Source organism: Myzus persicae, unplaced genomic scaffold (genome assembly GCF_001856785.1).
Source record: "Myzus persicae strain clone G006 unplaced genomic scaffold, MPER_G0061.0, whole genome shotgun sequence".
NCBI lineage: Eukaryota > Metazoa > Arthropoda > Insecta > Hemiptera > Aphididae > Myzus > Myzus persicae.
The window spans coordinates 1,910,308-1,928,862 of NW_019100469.1; the positions used below are offsets into that span (position 1 = coordinate 1,910,308).

An 18,555-nucleotide genomic window follows, 5' to 3' on the forward strand; every position below is an offset into this window, starting at 1 on the left:
TTCAAATATATATTTTTGTGTATTTTATGAACTAATCTCATTTAAAAAATATATTTATATTGTATTATTGTTTTTTTATTGTGAAACAGAAACAAAATATTATTTTGTTAAATGATGTATTAAACAGTATTTCTAAATGTTTTAGTTTATTTCTAATACATATAGGACAAGTTATTAATTTAAAGCTTGCCCCTTTTATGCTGTTCTTTTTAATTATTTACCTGGATTTTTCTTATATAAAGTACAATAACCCTATCTCTATGAAGAATATTTGTGAATTTATTATTGAATAATTCCTTCATTGTGTTTGTGAAGTGTTGTAATCTCATGTGTTCAATAATATTATAACTAATTAGTATTATTTAAATTACTTCAAATCCTCCATAAAAGCATTTAAATACAATTTAATTATTATTTATTTTTATTAACATAATGGATTTATAATTTTGGTGCTTCAATGTTACTCTCAATTTTTTCAAATATAATTACCGTATAAATTACATTGTATAAATTTGTATTTGTATAAGTAATAAATAATAATCAATAATATTACATCTAAAATTGGTAGTGCATAGCCAAATATTGTTATTCTCTAATATTTTATGGTATTCTTATTTGATCTTATTTGTTTATTTGTATGTATTATGGATTAAAAAAATACACTGAAACACACTTGCAATCATGCTGTAGTAAAATTTACAATTTATCTATGTACATAATATATTATAGAAAAGTAATAAATATTTAATTTTTTAGAAAACACTATATGTTTTTATACCTCTAAATGTTTAACAATTGTCAAATATTGAATAATCTACAAAATACTCATGCCAATACACAATTGCTTAGAACAATTTCTAGTCTTAAAGTCATGATTCATGGGTTATAATTTTATGTTCATTCCCTGATAAGTTATTATAATTATTATTCTTATTGTTTTATATAAAATACTGGCCTAACTTGACACTGATTGTTAATTCAACAAACCAGCAGTATCCAAATACTTTTCACTGTGGTCTGTTTTAAAACTTAACAAACTTTTTGTGGTTGGAAAGCCTTAAAAGCTTTTTTTTTACTGATATAGATTATATATTGTATGTTATAGATTATTACGGTAAAACCCTGATCATCTATCACTCTTGACTCTCATCTGTGAACTTTTGATGTACATCACTTACCATCATAATACCACACCAGTACCTGTACTTAGTGACATTCCTTGCAACACATGTTCTGAACCAACTATGTACTCCCTAAACATATGTTCAAAATATATTGGTTAATTAAATGTGTACTATAGTATTTTCTTAATATTAATATTATAAAAAAATTTAATTAACAACCAAGTGAGGACATGCACTTTTTCAATGAACTTTTTTTGAGGACTGAACAATTTTATTTTTATACGGTACATTTTTTCTATGAATTCTGTACTGAATAAGTCGTCTTCCAGATTTTTCGCGTCTGTTGAACTGCATAAAGTCAATAAATAATATAATATTTTGTGAAAACCTAAAATTCCGCATTCTAGTTATAAGTTTATAACCCATGATATGTGATATTTAAAAAATTGTTTAAATGAAACAAAAAAAAAAATATATTTAATAATAAAAATAATAAAAATAAGATAAGATTAAATATCTTAAGAGACAGATGCTGATCCACCCATCACCATCGTTCAGAATTATTTTTCTTTACTTTTTTTTTTTTTAAATATGACTTTATTTTGAAATATTACAATCTATACAGTGATGTACAATAAGTAATAATTATGGTGAAAAGAAAGAAAAACTATGAACTAATGACAACATGGTAGAAATCTCTTATTAGAGACACCTAGTGGCTTTACAATAATATTTACAATTTATTACAATGACATTTACATTTAAGCAGTTTATAAAATTTTTAAGTCGCGGCACCAGTTCCGCTTGAGTCGTCTTAATTGGATTTCCGGGTAGTGCTGTTGTAGCAAGGTCCTTGATGAGCTGGTTGGGGTTGGATTGAAGCTTAGAGTGGAAGCGTTTGTAATATAGAGTGGCTGTATCGTCGACAGAGCGGATTTTGAGATCGGAGTTTATAATGTTATTGGAGACATACCCGGGTGCTCCTGTACCTAATTAGACGACAGCAGATATTTTGGAAGGCTTGAATGGTTCTCTTGTTTGATTTGTTGGCAGAACCCCTACTACCACCCCGTATGCCCAAAAAGGTTGTATGAGAGTTTTGTATAATAAATAATAATATTTTAATGTTTAATGTTAGGTTTGAGCGTAGGAGTGGCCTTAGTAGGTACAGTCTTGAATTCAACTTTTTGCGTTTATTCTTGAGGTGAGCTGACCATGTTAGTCGTCTGTCAAATATCAAGCCAAGATATTTTACTTCGTTTGAATGAGGGATCATAATATTATTCATTGTTACTGGAGGACAGTAATGAGGCCTAAGAGAGAAGGTAATAAAGGAAGACTTCGTTTCATTAATTTTTATTTTCCATTTAACGAACCATTGAGAGAGCCGAGAGGATGTCAATGTTCGTTTGTAATTGGAGACTTGCAGTGGTATGATCTGTGGCCGTAGAGAGGATTGCGGTATCGTCTGCTAGGTTCCGTTTTCGTATGCTTATAATGATTTATCATTAAATTAAAATTGAATACCTACATCTATTATACTATAGTAATTACACAGAAACCTCTCATTCAATCTGATCAATATGACTTCAATAGTTTTTTTTATTACACAATGCATTATATTTGAGTCATCATCAATTTATGAACCATAGTAGATCAATATTTTTGGGTTTTTATCGTAATTTTAAAAGCATGAGTATCGTGTGCTACGTTATAATAAGGCATTTGTATTACCTACTTAATAATAAATTACAAATAATCAAAAATTAAGTCAAATAAAACATAATTTTTATTTTATTCAATTATTTGGAAGGCTTTCTGGGTCTAGTATTAGAATTCATAATTTCTGAAATTTGTATACTCTTAAGCGAATAATAATTTGAAAACGAGCTAAATATACTTTATTTTATTTGTAATTTATTGTATAAATTTGTTACAATTTTTTAATTAGTAATTATAGTAACCGTTACAACGAAAACATTAAGAATTTGGTCAGAACCAAAATCTTTAATCCAGGCAATTGGCCTATTTAGGTTTTAGACATTATAAGATAAAAAGTACATTCGATTACAAATCTACAGAAATTAATAATCTAACATGTTTTAACTTTTCTGTTGAAATATTTTTCGGATGGCATAATATTAAGTCACAAGCCAAAAACCAACTCTCCGAACCACAGACTGTTTAGTTGGGTTTGGTAAGGTTTAGTGAGGTTTGATGAGGTTTAGTCTCACCCGACGCCGCAATAACGGAATTGGCCGGAATTATTACTTAGATTTAAATTGTTTCGATTACAGCAGCGCTATCTATAAATTAATTTTGAACTCTTACGCGTGAGTGTGAGGAACTGGTCATCACATCTGCTAAATTTCCTTAGCTAGATAGCGCGACAGTGTACGATTTACAATAATGTGGATGTCGGAAAAGCACGATAGGAGATGGAAAACTTGTTGAGGGGCCTTAGTTCCTTCATTCCTTGATAGAGTTTTTAGAAAATTCAAAATAGCAATTAATATTTACCATAGTCAATCGTGGTTACTGGTCGCTTAATATTGTAGTAGCTTATAATCACACAGTTTTTCAACAAATATATCAGTGACTGCACGATATTTATGGAATTTTATAGTTTAATAAGTAATGACACATTAATGCCGAGCCCAGAGAGAATTATAGGCACGATTAAAGTATCTATTTTTTTTTTAAAAACTTTTGTAAATTTCAAAACTGAATTTTAAATTTCTCTCAAGTCTGGACACTTCTAGAGTTCTATATTTAGTTATAGTTTTCCCATTAAAACTAAATCAATATTGTGGGTTTCCGGAAAAAATAATTGACTCGCGCCAGTAGGTAGTGTAGCTAAAATATGGTACATGGTATTTCTGAGATAAGTTTCAACCGTCGCATTGTCGAAAATGACCTTTCTGCGTTAGCCGTTGTAATGGGTAGTTGCCAGTGGAGATTCTCGATCCTTCCAGTTCGGAGTGAGATGAAGAAAGCAGGTCCTTGATAATATGGTGTCTGCACTCTAGATTTAGCACAGCTTTATTTAACCTGAAGAGTCGATGTACCTATACGTAAGTTTGATTACTTATTCTTTCGGCGCTTATATATTTTAAATATTTTACAATATTAAAATTACAAATTATTGCTACCGACAACTTGCTACCCGGGTGGCCAGGTGACGAATTCGAATAATTTTTTTTTCCTGATGGAGCAACACGCTTGCACAAGCAACAACGGCATAACCGAGGCCCGAGCCGTAGAATAATAACATATTTATACATTTAAATAGGTATAAATAATGTTGTACGTACTAGTCATACTACAGTAGTACCGAGTAGTCCTTATGTTCCGCGAAATCCAACAATTTTTTAGTTCATATAAATGTTAAGTTACATTTTAATATTTAAACTCCACCCCTCCACCATAAAAAGCTAAAAGTCCGTCGAAAAGTGTTAAGGCGTGGGGTGACTTGGACGAATTGAATAATGAATGAATACTATATAATACTAAATATATGAATATTACATTGACGTCTGCTTGTGAACCAACCACGAATTAAAACAACGCTGTAATTAATCAAAAATTAAATTATTATATATAACTGGGAGAGTCGCTAATATAGTATAACCTAACCTAATATAGTAGTTTACGATATGTCATAATATGTTGCATTAACTTTTGCCAAAAACATGTAGGTATATAATATTATAGGTACTATTATAATTTATTTTTATCATCATTTATTATTGTTCTTTACTTTTTTAACTTAGTATTGACGACTGACATCTTATCGTATATAGTTATCGCCAATCAATAAAATAATGGAGTATAACATGCAGACTACTGGCATTGATAAATAATTTTATATAAAAATGTTATATTTATAATATTTATTTAAAACTGTTGCACGGACTTATTCCTAAATCCTAATAGGTACCTGGTACATTTTGTACATGAATGTAATGCTTTGCCAACTGAAAACATGGCGGCCGTTAAATCAGCTGCAGTAATCCTGGCTTTAGTTTGCAATGGTTATCCTTATCTAACGGAGTACCTTATCTTGTATTGTTCTGTGATTGTATAGAAGTGTGTGCTCGGCAGGTAGTATTTACCTATCATTTTGAATTTTTCAAGTAATCATTAAACATAACGTAGTATATTGTTATATATATATTTATAATGTGATTACTGATCTTGGATATTTTGGAAAATCGTTATTTTAAATGTGAAGATCGGAAGAGCTGTAAAAACTGGTAATTATATAATAATAAAATATCGCGATGCCCCAAGGACGTCGAAAATTGCCATTCAGTGGCAAACAAAAGAAACAGCAGATACAAGAGAAAAGGAAGAGAAAACAACTTAACGCAGCTTCTGGTAGGAGAAATTTTGAGTACCTATCAAATCATTAGATCACATTTCTGTAATTGTATAAGATTGTATATTGAATATTATTAAACAGGATCTGAGTTTGGTTATGAAAGAGCCGAAGGGAATCATGTCAGACCTCCCAAAGAACGTTTGCCTGAATTCAATGTGCAGAGTATCAATCAACAACCATTACATCGTGGCGGAAAATCCAACCCTAACCAGTGTGTATATTTATTTGTTATTTATTTAAATTTTGGTGTGTCTGTCTGTAACCGAAAATTAGTCTTTTCCTGATATCATTTAGTGCTATCTTGGTATCAATATTTCAATTTTAAATTGAGGAAATTATTACTTTTTGAAGTTACTTATAACCCTCTTTAAAATATTAATATCATTTAGATGTTACCTAAACTCGTTCATAACCAAATTATTCCTATCTTCTTCACAATTTAAAATAAGCTGATCAATTTTGTTTAGGTATGTACTACAATTTCGCAGAGAAACTGAAGAAGAAATAAAGAAAAGAAAAGAAGACGCAAGAAAACAGATTATTCCAGTATCGGAACAAGAACTTGAATTTGATCCTGCTCCTTATTTTTGTGGTGATGAGCTTGGTTTTCCAACACGCCCCAAATGGAGTCCAGATATGACTAGAGAGCAGCTGGATAGTCGTGAATATGGTTATTTTAAAGACTATTTAATGACACTAAAAAAGCGAAGTGACTGGGATGAGTTAAGTTATTTTGAGCTGAACTTGGAAACTTGGCGGCAGATGTGGCGTGTAATGGAAATGTCCGACATTATTGTATGGATAGCTGATGCTCGTTATCCAGTAAGTTAATCAATATTACTGTTCATTAATGTATTATTTACTTTTTATAAAGATTTGTAATTTACAGTACAATTTTTTTTTAGGCTGTCCCTACATATTTGTTTACATATGTATTAAAGACTTTGAAAAAGAGTTTAATTATAATTCTAAACAAAATGGATTTAGTGCCATCAGCTATTGGTTTGGCTTGGAAACATAAAATAACACAAACATATAATTTAGATGATGACGACAAAGCTAAAGTTCATGTGTTGTTTTTTACTTCTTATAAAAACAGTTCTGAATTTAAAGAAGGTGTGTAAACCACAATAATAATTAAAATAAGATGAAAGATTAGTTTTATTTATACAATTTCAATAAAATATATCATGTATGTTCAGGGGTTCAAAAAAATAAACCCAGAGGTAAATTAAAGATGGCCGCAGAAGCGGCAGAAAATTTGTTGAAAGAATGTAAAAGTATAATAGAAAAATATCAAGCAAAGAGTATGTTTTTCAAATGTTTACAAAATTAAATACTATAAATAGTTGTTTTTAATGTTTTTGTTTGTATTTATGCATTGTAGTCGATTTACAGAGCTGGGAAAATAAAATTTCTGAAGAAAAAGAACTAGAATATGATAATGAAGAAGATGTTGAAATCGAAGAAAAAATTACTGTGAGTTATTTTTCGTGGATCAATTATATTGTTGATCTGATATTATTTTATAGTTTTTTTGGAACATAAAGAGTAGTTTCTATTAATTTGAAAAAAAGATAAAATATTTTACAAAATTCGTATTTTCAAGGCTGTTCCAGAAACGAGTTATGAACATTTTGATTTATTTCAAAATAATTATCTTACAATTGGTTTGTTGGGTCAACCTAATGCTGGGAAATCATCAGTTTTGAATGCATTGATGGGCAAAAAAGTAATTATTTTATACATAGCAATGTAACATTTTTAATAGTAACATACAGTAACATTTTTTATATTGTAAATATTGTAGTACTTACTTATTATTTAATATTTATTTTTAAAGGTTGTCAGTGTTTCTGGAACTCCTGGACACACAAAGCATTTTCAGACAATATTTTTAACTTCCAGTGTCCGTTTGTGTGACTGTCCTGGGCTTGTGTTCCCATCTAAACTCCCTAAGCCATTACAAGTATTAAAACAATATTTATAACAAACATTACTTGAGGTTTCATGTGTCAAGTTTCTTTAGGTCTTAATGGGATGTTATCCTATTGCACAACTTCGTGAGCCATATTCGACCATTACATTTTTAGCTGAAAGATTAAATTTGATAAAACTTTTAAACCTACAACATCCAGAGGCTGGAGAAAATGAATGGTCTGCAATAGACATATGTGACAGTATGTAATTGTAATACTTTTGAAAATACATAAATTGCTTTTATAAATGGATTTTTTCTAAATGATACAGGCTGGGCAATTAAACGAGGTTTTTTAACTGCTAGAGCAGGCCGACCAGATACCTATCGTGCTGCCAATCATTTATTACGTATGACACTGAGTGGGAAAATTTGCTTAGCATTGAGACCTCTAGGATTTACATTAAGCAAAAGTATGAAATATCAATTTTAAAAGTTTAAAACTACTTGTGAATAGTTGTAGATTGTTGAGTCCAGACTTTCATTTCCTTAAAAAGCTTAAAATATGATGCAAATGTATATAATTAGTTACACTTAAAATGCTAAGTATCAACAATAAATATAAATAAAAGAGTAATATTTTCAGATAATATAACAAATACTTTTTAGATATATCTTCAGCCCTAAAATATTGTAAGTTAAAAAAAATTCTTTACATTTTTTACTCCCTTAATGCTGCGTGACTATAAATATGTGTAAAAACATAAAAATCAATGTAAATCTGGACTCTTTAATGTATTTAAGAACCATATTCGGTAGCTGATATGTGTGCAGGGACATGGTACTTGCTATACTTGCAGATTACCTATTGACAGGTTGACTCGGTAGGACAAAATGGGTGTTCTTAAATGCCGCCTCCAAGTATGGTTCTTAATTTGAATTGAAAAAATGTTTTTAACTGTTTGAAAATATCTATACTCATTATTCTTTTATTCTTTAGAATATTGGTTGTCTTCTGCAGAGCTAAAAAATGTATGGAAAATTAAAGGCATAGTGGATGAGCTGGATACATATGAACATAGTTGTATAGAACTATCTGACGATGAGGAAAAACCAACTCTAACTGCAGCTCCCAGTGACACTAGTGAAATTGAGGAAGATGGTAGTGATGAAGATGAATCTTGTGATAGCGATAGTTCAGAAGTATGTGGAGCAATTGCATCTAATAAGTTTGCCGCATTGGATGTGTCTGATTGATACCAGTTCTACAGTTTTTTCTTTTTAAAGATAATGTTATGTTAACCTGTATTTGTCTGATTATTATTTTAATTATAACTGGTTGTAAATTCAAGTGATTTCATTTTAAAATATATTCATAAGATGTTCAATGAAGTTAATATTTTTAAATATTTGTTGATTATACCCATGTATCTTCTTCTTTAGTTTATACTAAGTGGTCTAGTTGTATAATTTAACTTTCTAAAAACTTACTAAAAGGTTAGGTTTAACATTTGGATAACTAAGGTTTGATAAATTAAGTGTTGATAAAAATGTATTTTATTTTTCTTACATTTAAAATATGATTATATTCATTGTTAGAGACTAAAAAACTAATATTATGTTTCATGTATAGGTAATACCATTTGATTAATTATTTAAAAATAAAGTCATATTTTCTTAGTCAGAAAAGAACTGTTGAAGTCCAAATATTATATTGAAAGAATACAAAGTGGGAAATTAAAATGGAGGACTGTATAATTAGGGAAACTTCTTATTAGGTCAATTGTCTCTTGATTTTTACAGTCCTGTGTTTTAATTGCCCGCTTCTTATTATTTCAATGATATGCACAAGGTGAAAACTATTCAAATATTTTAAATATTAAGTAAAGAGTTACGTTTTTCCCATTTATTTTGAATAATTAGGGTCATATTTAATGCATAAAATAACATTTTGGAAATTTTAAATATCTTAGTTAATATTCAAAACCTACAAAATATCTACTTATTTACTACTTAATCTTTAGATTTTTTTTCTTTTTTATGTTTCTTGTGTTTCTTATGTTTCTTTTTTCGCTCTGTTGCATCGTCGTCAGTTGACTCGCTGTCAGATGTATTGTGTTTGCGTTTCTTTGACTTCTTCTTCTTCTTTTTCTTTTTTTTGGATGCAGCCTCTTTCAATTTCAAAGCTAACTCAGTCTCACGCAGCTGTACCAGCGGCGTCACATACTCCTCATCTGGTTCACTGCTTGTGCTGCTCACGTCCAACACAATATCCTTGTTGGGATCGATTTTGATGAAATTCCGACATTGGAACGTCAAGTGACCAGAGTAACCGCATTTTTTACACGCCGGTCTAGCAGTGGTCTCTTTGGCAAAACCCGAAAACTTGGACTCCATATTAATCACCGGACCCGCTGCGCGTAGTGTTTTTGTAATTATAAAAAGTAGCTATAGGTGTACTATAGTAGGGGCCCGACGAAAAAGTTCCATCAACAACGGATGGTCGAACGGCACGTTGCCATTGTTGCGGGAAAAAAATCTTTCGATACGTTTTAATGGTGAAAGAGACTAACTGGTAACCACTACTGAGAGCATAATAAGAATAATAGTTAAACTTATAATACAAATAAACAGTAATTTATAACGTGGAGTCGTGGTGTTGTACGACTTCCGTCGAAACTCGAATTTATAGTTAATATTATGTGTATAGTTGTTTACACCTTACAGTCGATACGAGCACACTATAGACAACTTACAGTTGTCAACAGTATTATCATTGTCTTATCATTGTCTTATCACCCGTAAACAATCCCGGGCCACAGAATAAAAATATTATGTGTAAATGAGTTTATCGTATCAAGTAAGACGTAGTAAGCATGACTAAATAGATCTATTTAGTCATGGTAGTAAGCATATGTTTTCCTTATCAGTGAATTTGTGCAAGACAACTTTTCGTCTTTGAGTCGGTCGCCCGTGATAGCCCGTTAAAAGTTGGAACCAAAAATTTGGCCCTATCGTAATTTTTCGTTGTATTTTACTATGGCTTTGACCATGTCTGGTTTGAAGATTGCGGCGGTAGGATTGACGCAGCGTGCATGTCGCCCAACGCTCTTGCAAGCGGCCAAATATTCGTGGGAACCTAAAGACGTGGAAACTCACACTGGTCAGGTAAGTGCCGTCCAGTGATCGGTCATGAATCACTGCCGTCGCTGTATTTTGTCGATTATTATGTTAATAATACTGTGTTGTAGAAATTTGAAAAGGATGATTATCGTTTGGCGCGTTTCGTTGGCATGGAGAAGGAAGTGAACAAGTCGTTTGCCATTGATCTCATCAAACAAGTACCACCTAAGCCGTGTACGGAGCGTGTTGTATACTGCGATGGTGGTGGCGGACCACTGGGTCATCCTAAAGTCTACATAAATTTGGTAAACCAACCTATTCTTATAAACTCGCAAGTGTTTGTTCACAAATTGATTGTTATATCTTAAGTTTCATAATATCAAATATGACATTTTGACATTATGTGTTATGCATTCCTCTCAAATTACTTCTTATTTGTTAAAGTTAGGCTTATTAACATATGAGTAACCCCAATGTCCAATAATTAGGAACACAATAAAAGTTATTAATCAAATTGTTCTTTTAAGGCTATGATTTTTTTTTAAATCATGCATTATATTAAGTACCTATCAATGTTTATAATATTTAATTATTTTGGGTTGTGCGTATTGGTATAGATAATATAGATAAATTTGTCTTATATTCTCACTCACTTACTATGATTAGTAAATCTAACTAAGTACTTATTATTTTTTATAGTGGCTTAGTGTTCATACACAACATAATATTATAGGTACTCTAATATATTATATTATTATAAATCTTTTAATTTATTAGTATGGTCTTTCCACAATGGTAAGGTTAGGAAAAATCTCTTCCACATAACCTCCGGCGTATGGCTCTGGTGTGGCATTTGTAGCCGTTACCAGCTTGTTCGGCGTCTGGTATGTTTCTCTCATGGACACAAGTATAGCTTACAGTGTAGGTACAATATTTTACAAGTATATTGCATTATTCTTTTAAATAATATTTTAATCTTTTAATAATGTCAACTAATAATATAATCTGACTATCAAAAACACTGAGTTTTTACAATAAATAAAAAATAAAAAATGAATTCCTGTGTTTTAAAGTATGATGTCTGCAAAACTATCAAAATTATAGTCATTGGATTATATTTGTAGCCTAGTCATATTATGACCTTGTATGCATAAAATATAGGAATAGTGAGTTTAATGGGTATAATAACAAAACATTTAAAATAAGATTAAACTTATAGAGTACACTGATAAGCCATTGATGAGCTTTTAATAAATTCAGATTGGTAGCATTTGATTTTTTTGTGCTTTTATGAAAGAAATGTATTTTATTTATCAGCAGAACTTCTTGCTGATTCCAAAATTAACAAAATTGCTTTCCTCTAATTTTAACTTTTCTATTTAACCAGTGTGAAATATATGATTATGAATTTATTGATATGAATTTACCAAACAACTGTTAAAAACTATGGTATTTAAATAAGTATAAAAGAATTAATGATGAGTATAACATCCATATTTCAATATTATAATGTTAGGTGTCTGATGTTTATTTTGTATTGTCTTGTGATATAATTTTTTGTTATTATATTATTTAGGACAAACCAGGGAATCACGCTTGCGGATATTGTGGATTACGGTTTGTCAAGAAGGATAGTCATTGAAAATTATTATATTATTCAACCAAATTTTTTTGAAGATTATTTAGATTAACAGATATTGAATAATAACAAGTTGTAAATTGGAATCTGTTTATATTAGAAATAAATTACATTTGTTAGAAAAAAATCTAAATTTTATTGAAATTTTGTTTATTTTTGACAACACAGAAAATATATAAATCTATAACAATTTAAAAAAACCATCATCCAACTTTGTTACCAGAAACCACCCACATAGCAGAAGATTGAAGAATTTTTACTCCACCAAAACATGATGAATGATGACTAAACACATATAAAGAAATACATTCATTGCTTTGCTCAGAATCCAAAAATATGATTTTTATTTTACTTTAATGTTTTACACTTTTTTTATTCAACTGAAAGTATAGAGAATAAAATAAGGTTTATTATGTTCAGGTTATAACAAAAGAATTTCAAATGTAATTAAGTTTGTACTTTTATTTTTTTATGCTTGGTGTTTAAATTGTTGTGAAAGTTCAAATTATACAATTTTTTTTATTTTTTTCATAACATGTAAACAATTTTTAGCAATATAAACAAGAGTGAAATCATGAAATACCTCCTTTAAACTTGGCTTGTCGCATGCACAGAGTTACAACATAATTGTAATTATAATACTATAAAATTATTAACTAAATTTAATTACAATTCATATAATGGAAGAATAAAAATAGTTTTAAAGAAGTTTACAGTAGAGTATAAAATATTAATTTTTTTTAGAATAACAATAACAACAACATAACATGAAATATAACGTACACAAAAATATTTCCTAAAACATACCTAATTAAAGAAAGTACCACTATTATACTCTATATTTTTTGTCCAACAAATTGGAACTACCAAGTGCTTTTATTATTTACATTCAAAATAATAAAACCTATTCATAACCCTGCAGTTTAAATTATTTAATGTGTGCAATAATAACCAATAAATAATTATATGTAATAGGCAGTCTATAAACCCTAAATTACAGAAATTGTAATGGCTTATAGCTTAATATATAATACTGTCATGCTGAGTCAAGTGCCATAACTTAGGGCTCGGAACTTAATGCACTTAAAAAGTACTAAATATGCATGCGCTTATGCACTTAAAAAAGTCCAAATATGCTCTAAAAATATGCACTTATATTTTATGTTTTTACACAAAATTTTCATTTGCAGAAATATTTTGTAAAATTATAAATATGGAAAAAGCAAAGTAATAAAAATAATTTTGATTTTTAATTTTTAATCATAATTTAAACAACAAAATTTTTTTATAAAAATGCCTCCAAAATGTTCCTGGAATAAAGTAAATACGTAGAATTCGGAACTGACAATATCTCGGCAGTAGGTATATTAAATGCCATCAGCCCATCAACAATAATCATTGAATTATTTCCCTAGAAAAGTATTTATAGAAAATCATCGTATTTCTATTGCAGCTGTTTCTATTTTATATTTATTTAATATTTATATAATAATCTATTTTAGATAAAGCCACCTGTAGTTATAATTTATAAATATTTATACTTATACATTATATTAATCAATAGAGGAAAAACATTGTTTTTAATGCCAAATGGAAATTTAAAAAATACGATACAAGAATATCTAATAAATTCTTTTAATATGAATCTATTTATTTTTTTTTATTTACGAATCTTCATATATTATAATTTATAAAATATACTCTAAAAAAATGTAAAATTAAGAAATATGCTCTAAACTCAAAAAATCATTAATATGCAAAATATGCACTATAAACTTATGATATGTTTTTCGTAGTGTCTTAGAATGAATTTCTAGCTCACTTAGCAATAAATCTAACGGTCCAAAAAAAACACGCAAATGCAACAACTTCCGAGCCCTGGGCCCATATCTTTTTTGTTTTGGAGTTACATTGTCTTCAGTTCTTTTAGTTATTTTTTTAAAACCTGAGAAGTTTTCATAAAAATTAATATCAAGTATATAAATAACAAATAGGTGTACAGTCAGTGAGTGGCTTCTCCCCTCAGGATACCAAGCTTAAAGTACTTCTAAACCTCGTTTAAGCTTATTATACAAAAATTGTACAGAATGTTCAACCTAATTATAAAAATAATATATTATCTATAATACAAAATATATCATACTAATATATCACGATATCAATTACAATTTGTAAATAAGAAATTTCTTAAGTGATGTTGTAGACTACCTACCACCAATAAATCAAAAATTTACTGTAATTTGTACGACGTACGTCGTATATGAAATGTTTTATTTTAATTCAATAACACAATACAAGCAATTATATTTTTGGCATGTAATTTTGCAAAAATACATGCCAAAAGTAATAAGGACCCCCCAGCAATCACTAATTTTAGTTTTTCCCCCCTAGGCTTTCGGATTCTAAAATGTTAAACCTAACACCATTATTCATTTATCTATCATCTATGGTGTATAGGAAAAAATTATGACAAAAACCGACCGCCGCTCTTCTAAATGTTAGTTGTTGAATGTACCTCGTCATTTAATAGATAACTGTAATAGATTGTAATACGTCATGGATGTATTAAATTTGAATTAAATGATAAATCATTGCATACCTACATCCTTAACATTATGAGGATCGTCAGTGGTCGGCCTATGTTTCTAAGAATATTTTATCATATTGGTAGGTACCTAGGTGTTTAAATTTCTATTAGTTATTTATTTTTCTATTATTAATAAGGTATGCTTAAGCTAATTTTTGCAAAAAATTTCATATATTATATTGTATACCTAATATTACTATAACTATTATTAACTTATAACTTTTATGTCAATACTGACGTACCGTGCTATAAATATCTTAAAATAAGTCTAAACACTAAAGCCTAAATATATTTTAAATGCCATGGAGTATAGTAAATTATACGTAATGGTGAAATATAAGAGTCCTGTCCCTCTATTGACATTATATTCTCCCAAGGTACCAACTGGTAACTACATTTCATATTTTCGTTTGTAGCTGAGTCAATGGGCATATAATATATTATTTATATTGACATAAATTCATAAACATTATAATAATTACTTAGGTATCTAGATGCCTGCCGAAACTGCCATATTATTATTGTGATGTATAAAAGACATGCTGTGTGGGTAAATAGCCTAACCAGAATTCCGTGTTATCATAACTTTTTAGTTGAAACGCAATAAGCAAGAAAAAACTAAAAAAATCATCGTAAAATGTAGTAAATAAATACAATTTTAGATAGTTTTATAGTAGCGGTGCCCTGTACAAAGGTTTGTTGAACTTGGCGGAATCTTGCGTGGACCTATTATAATACTATATAGATCTGAATTCTGAGATCAAGCCGAGACGAGCATGTCAAAATAATACTAAATAGGCGAATAGGCTAATTTAGTATATTTTTAATCATTCGACAATATTAACTACCTACGGAATTATTTGTACAATTTTTAATTTTAATCATATTATAATTAATCGTCTATAATAAATCGATTGTATGCAATAAATAATAATACCTAATACCTACCTATATGCCATCATAACCGCCGAGTGTATCATAATATAATTTTTATGTATCACATATTATTATTTACATACTATTATATTACTTGCAACTACTATTAGTTGTTACGATTTACGACGAACATCATACGAATTATATAATAAATAAAAATAATAAAATACATAATGCTATATACGCCATAGGTACATCCACACGGCGTAAAGTCAGAGCGTTATTGTATCATATTTTTATTTATGTACTCGACGGATTTATGTTACGCCACCGCTGCGATACGATACCACTGCAGGTGCGATTAAAATAACAAATTAAAAATAAAACCTTTAAAGTTAAGCTAATTGCAAAGAGTTTAGGAAGGGTGGGGGGGGGGGTTTGAAGCTTTAACGGTTATACTATTTGCAAACACTACGCGCGCACACACACACACACACACACACACACACACACACACATACACAGCTATGTAGGGTTGAATATTATTACGGAGCACACGAACGCACACTACAAGCTGCAGTATATGCACAGTGTTCGCATATGGCACATCGTGTCCGAACATCGGCATCACAATAGGATTAAATGATTAAAACGATAATGCGCTTGTTGCCATTAATATATTATAATATGGTGTGCAAGTGTAGGTAATAATAATATTGTTCGAGTGAAACGGCGTTAGGTGTAATGTGAGCGCGCCCTGCTGTAATGAATTAAAATAATAATAATGATATGTTATATTATAATAATTTAATATTATGTTATAATGCTTAAACTACGCAGAGCGAAAATCCTCGTTTTCGACGACATGTGTCTCGTATTTGTTTGGGACGCGAAACGTACTAACTACTAGGTAATATTATTTATTGTCGTTATCATTGTCACCGTGGATTCGTTAACGGACTTGATAAAAGAATAAATAATATCGACGGGGTTTCGATATTTGCTCGTATGGAAGAGTAGGTACCGAAAAATCGAGAATGATATTATAATTATACCACTACCAATACTATCTTTATTTGGTAAACGCGAGTCTCGGATTTTCGATTTTCCGAATATTATAAATTATAATAATATACGTATCACCGCCCATCTTAAAATTTTTATTGCTGGTATTGTATAGATAAACAAATTTAATATTTATAATACTGTAGCCTATTCCACGTTAGGTACTTAGGTTATAATGATAATATGTTACAAAAGATGAACTCTCCACTCTCGTCATCGGATTAATGAACCGGGTATTGTGGGTTTCTATATTACAAAGTTAAGTACCCAATGTTACGGGTCGTGAAACAGTTACACTATACAATCAGGAGAGCGATCTACGACGTTGCAACTAGGCATATGTCTTAGGGATTGTCAAGTTGCGTTACTGTTTATTTCTTTTCATATTATACATTTATACAATTATAGTGAAAATAACAACGTATTAATAAACGATTTTGATGAGGGATGTAACGCCCATCCCCCCTCCCAAATCATTAATATTCAACAAGTATTTTGGACACCAGTTGCATCCATGGAAAGTGTATATTATATAATAAAAACGTAGGTGTAGTGTCGCAGCCAGACATTTTGACTATCGGGGTATTGGTAATGTTTTGCAGAAACCTTGAGAATTGAGGGGGCTGCATTTGGATAAGAGAAATATTTTAATCACTGTAGTACTATCATGGAAAAATCATTATTAATATATTATACCTGTTATATTATTTATATCTACTCAGTCTGGTAAATAAATTATGTTAATTAATTATAATTTTATTTAACTATCCAATGAAAATTATTCCCTAATGAGTAATGGACCGCTATAAAATAATTTATTACCTATTGTACCAAAAAATATCATTAATCAAAATAAACATTTTTTCTAACATTTGTATTATTTTAATTCTCAACATTTTAAAGACAATAATTATTATACATTTTGCTTATAACAATTTACAGACTTACAGTATAATAAGCAATAATAATTAAAATGTCAGTATATTACAATTTTCAGTATAACTATTGATAAAAAATATTTATAATAAATTCAGTCTTCTACAATTTACAGTATTACTCGGACTGAGACATGGCATAGATACTATTAGGCATTATAGAGTACAATTCAAACTGCATGTTCAGCTGTAATTAAATTTGTGGAATTCAAAGTGGAAATATTAGTATAGGAAGCATAGTTTTAATATCAATTTCCTCAAGAGAATGGTCAAAATTGTTATTTTGTGAATTTTGTATCAATTACATCAATAAATTGTCAATTCGTTTTGGAAAGACATAGGCTCCGCTGTAACTGGAGACACCTGCCAGGTATCGAAAGGAGTGGTAATCTGAGTGTTTTTGAAATTAATTAATTTCAAAAAAATGTATCCCCAAACATTTCTTTTTATAGAAAAGTTATTTTTGGATGTTGGATCATAATATATCATATAATATCGTATAATTATAATAATAATATGTGAAGCATATTTTATAAATATATTATATAGGTACACTGTTTACAATCTACTTTATTATTAGATTATCGAGGGTTAATTATTGTGATATTATACGTATCTACAATCTACGATTTGTTCAATCAGTTTTTACCGAATATCGATGATAATACTAGTATAAATACTAAATACATACTTATAAACCATTGATAGATTTATCGCGGTACATCGGTTGAAAACCGGACAAAACACTGGCAGTGACTTTATTATTTTGTATTAATGATACAAAGTAACAATTGTAATTCAAAAACTTATTGCAACATTTTGTCTTCATTTTACTTTCTCCACATGGTTGTGGAAAAATGTAGCAAAATGACAATAGCCATATGTATTAACTGGAATATTGTTG

At 29.4% G+C, this 18,555-nt stretch overlaps 3 protein-coding genes across 3 annotated transcripts; 2 read left to right on the forward strand and 1 right to left on the reverse strand.

Annotated features, from left to right (window-relative positions):
• The first annotated feature begins 5,155 nt into the window (after nt 1–5,155).
• On the forward strand, nt 5,156–8,814 carry LOC111037241 (guanine nucleotide-binding protein-like 1). Its single transcript, XM_022319690.1, has 11 exons — nt 5,156–5,504; nt 5,590–5,719; nt 5,976–6,330; nt 6,414–6,624; nt 6,711–6,815; nt 6,896–6,987; nt 7,118–7,240; nt 7,352–7,477; nt 7,538–7,688; nt 7,759–7,899; nt 8,427–8,814. The coding sequence occupies exons 1-11, from the start codon at nt 5,408–5,410 to the stop codon at nt 8,681–8,683; spliced, it is 1,788 nt and encodes a 595-aa protein (XP_022175382.1). The 5' UTR covers nt 5,156–5,407; the 3' UTR covers nt 8,684–8,814.
• Nucleotides 8,815–8,940: 126 nt separating this feature from the next.
• On the reverse strand, nt 8,941–10,190 carry LOC111037290 (protein SREK1IP1-like). The gene has a single exon (XM_022319826.1). The coding sequence runs from the start codon at nt 9,821–9,823 to the stop codon at nt 9,440–9,442; it is 384 nt and encodes a 127-aa protein (XP_022175518.1). The 5' UTR covers nt 9,824–10,190; the 3' UTR covers nt 8,941–9,439.
• A 144-nt stretch (nt 10,191–10,334) lies between these two features.
• On the forward strand, nt 10,335–12,332 carry LOC111037367 (NADH dehydrogenase [ubiquinone] iron-sulfur protein 6, mitochondrial). Its single transcript, XM_022319939.1, has 3 exons — nt 10,335–10,594; nt 10,678–10,854; nt 12,126–12,332. Exons 1-3 carry the CDS (start codon nt 10,466–10,468, stop codon nt 12,189–12,191), a joined length of 372 nt encoding a protein of 123 aa, XP_022175631.1. The 5' UTR covers nt 10,335–10,465; the 3' UTR covers nt 12,192–12,332.
• The last annotated feature ends 6,223 nt before the right edge of the window (nt 12,333–18,555 follow it).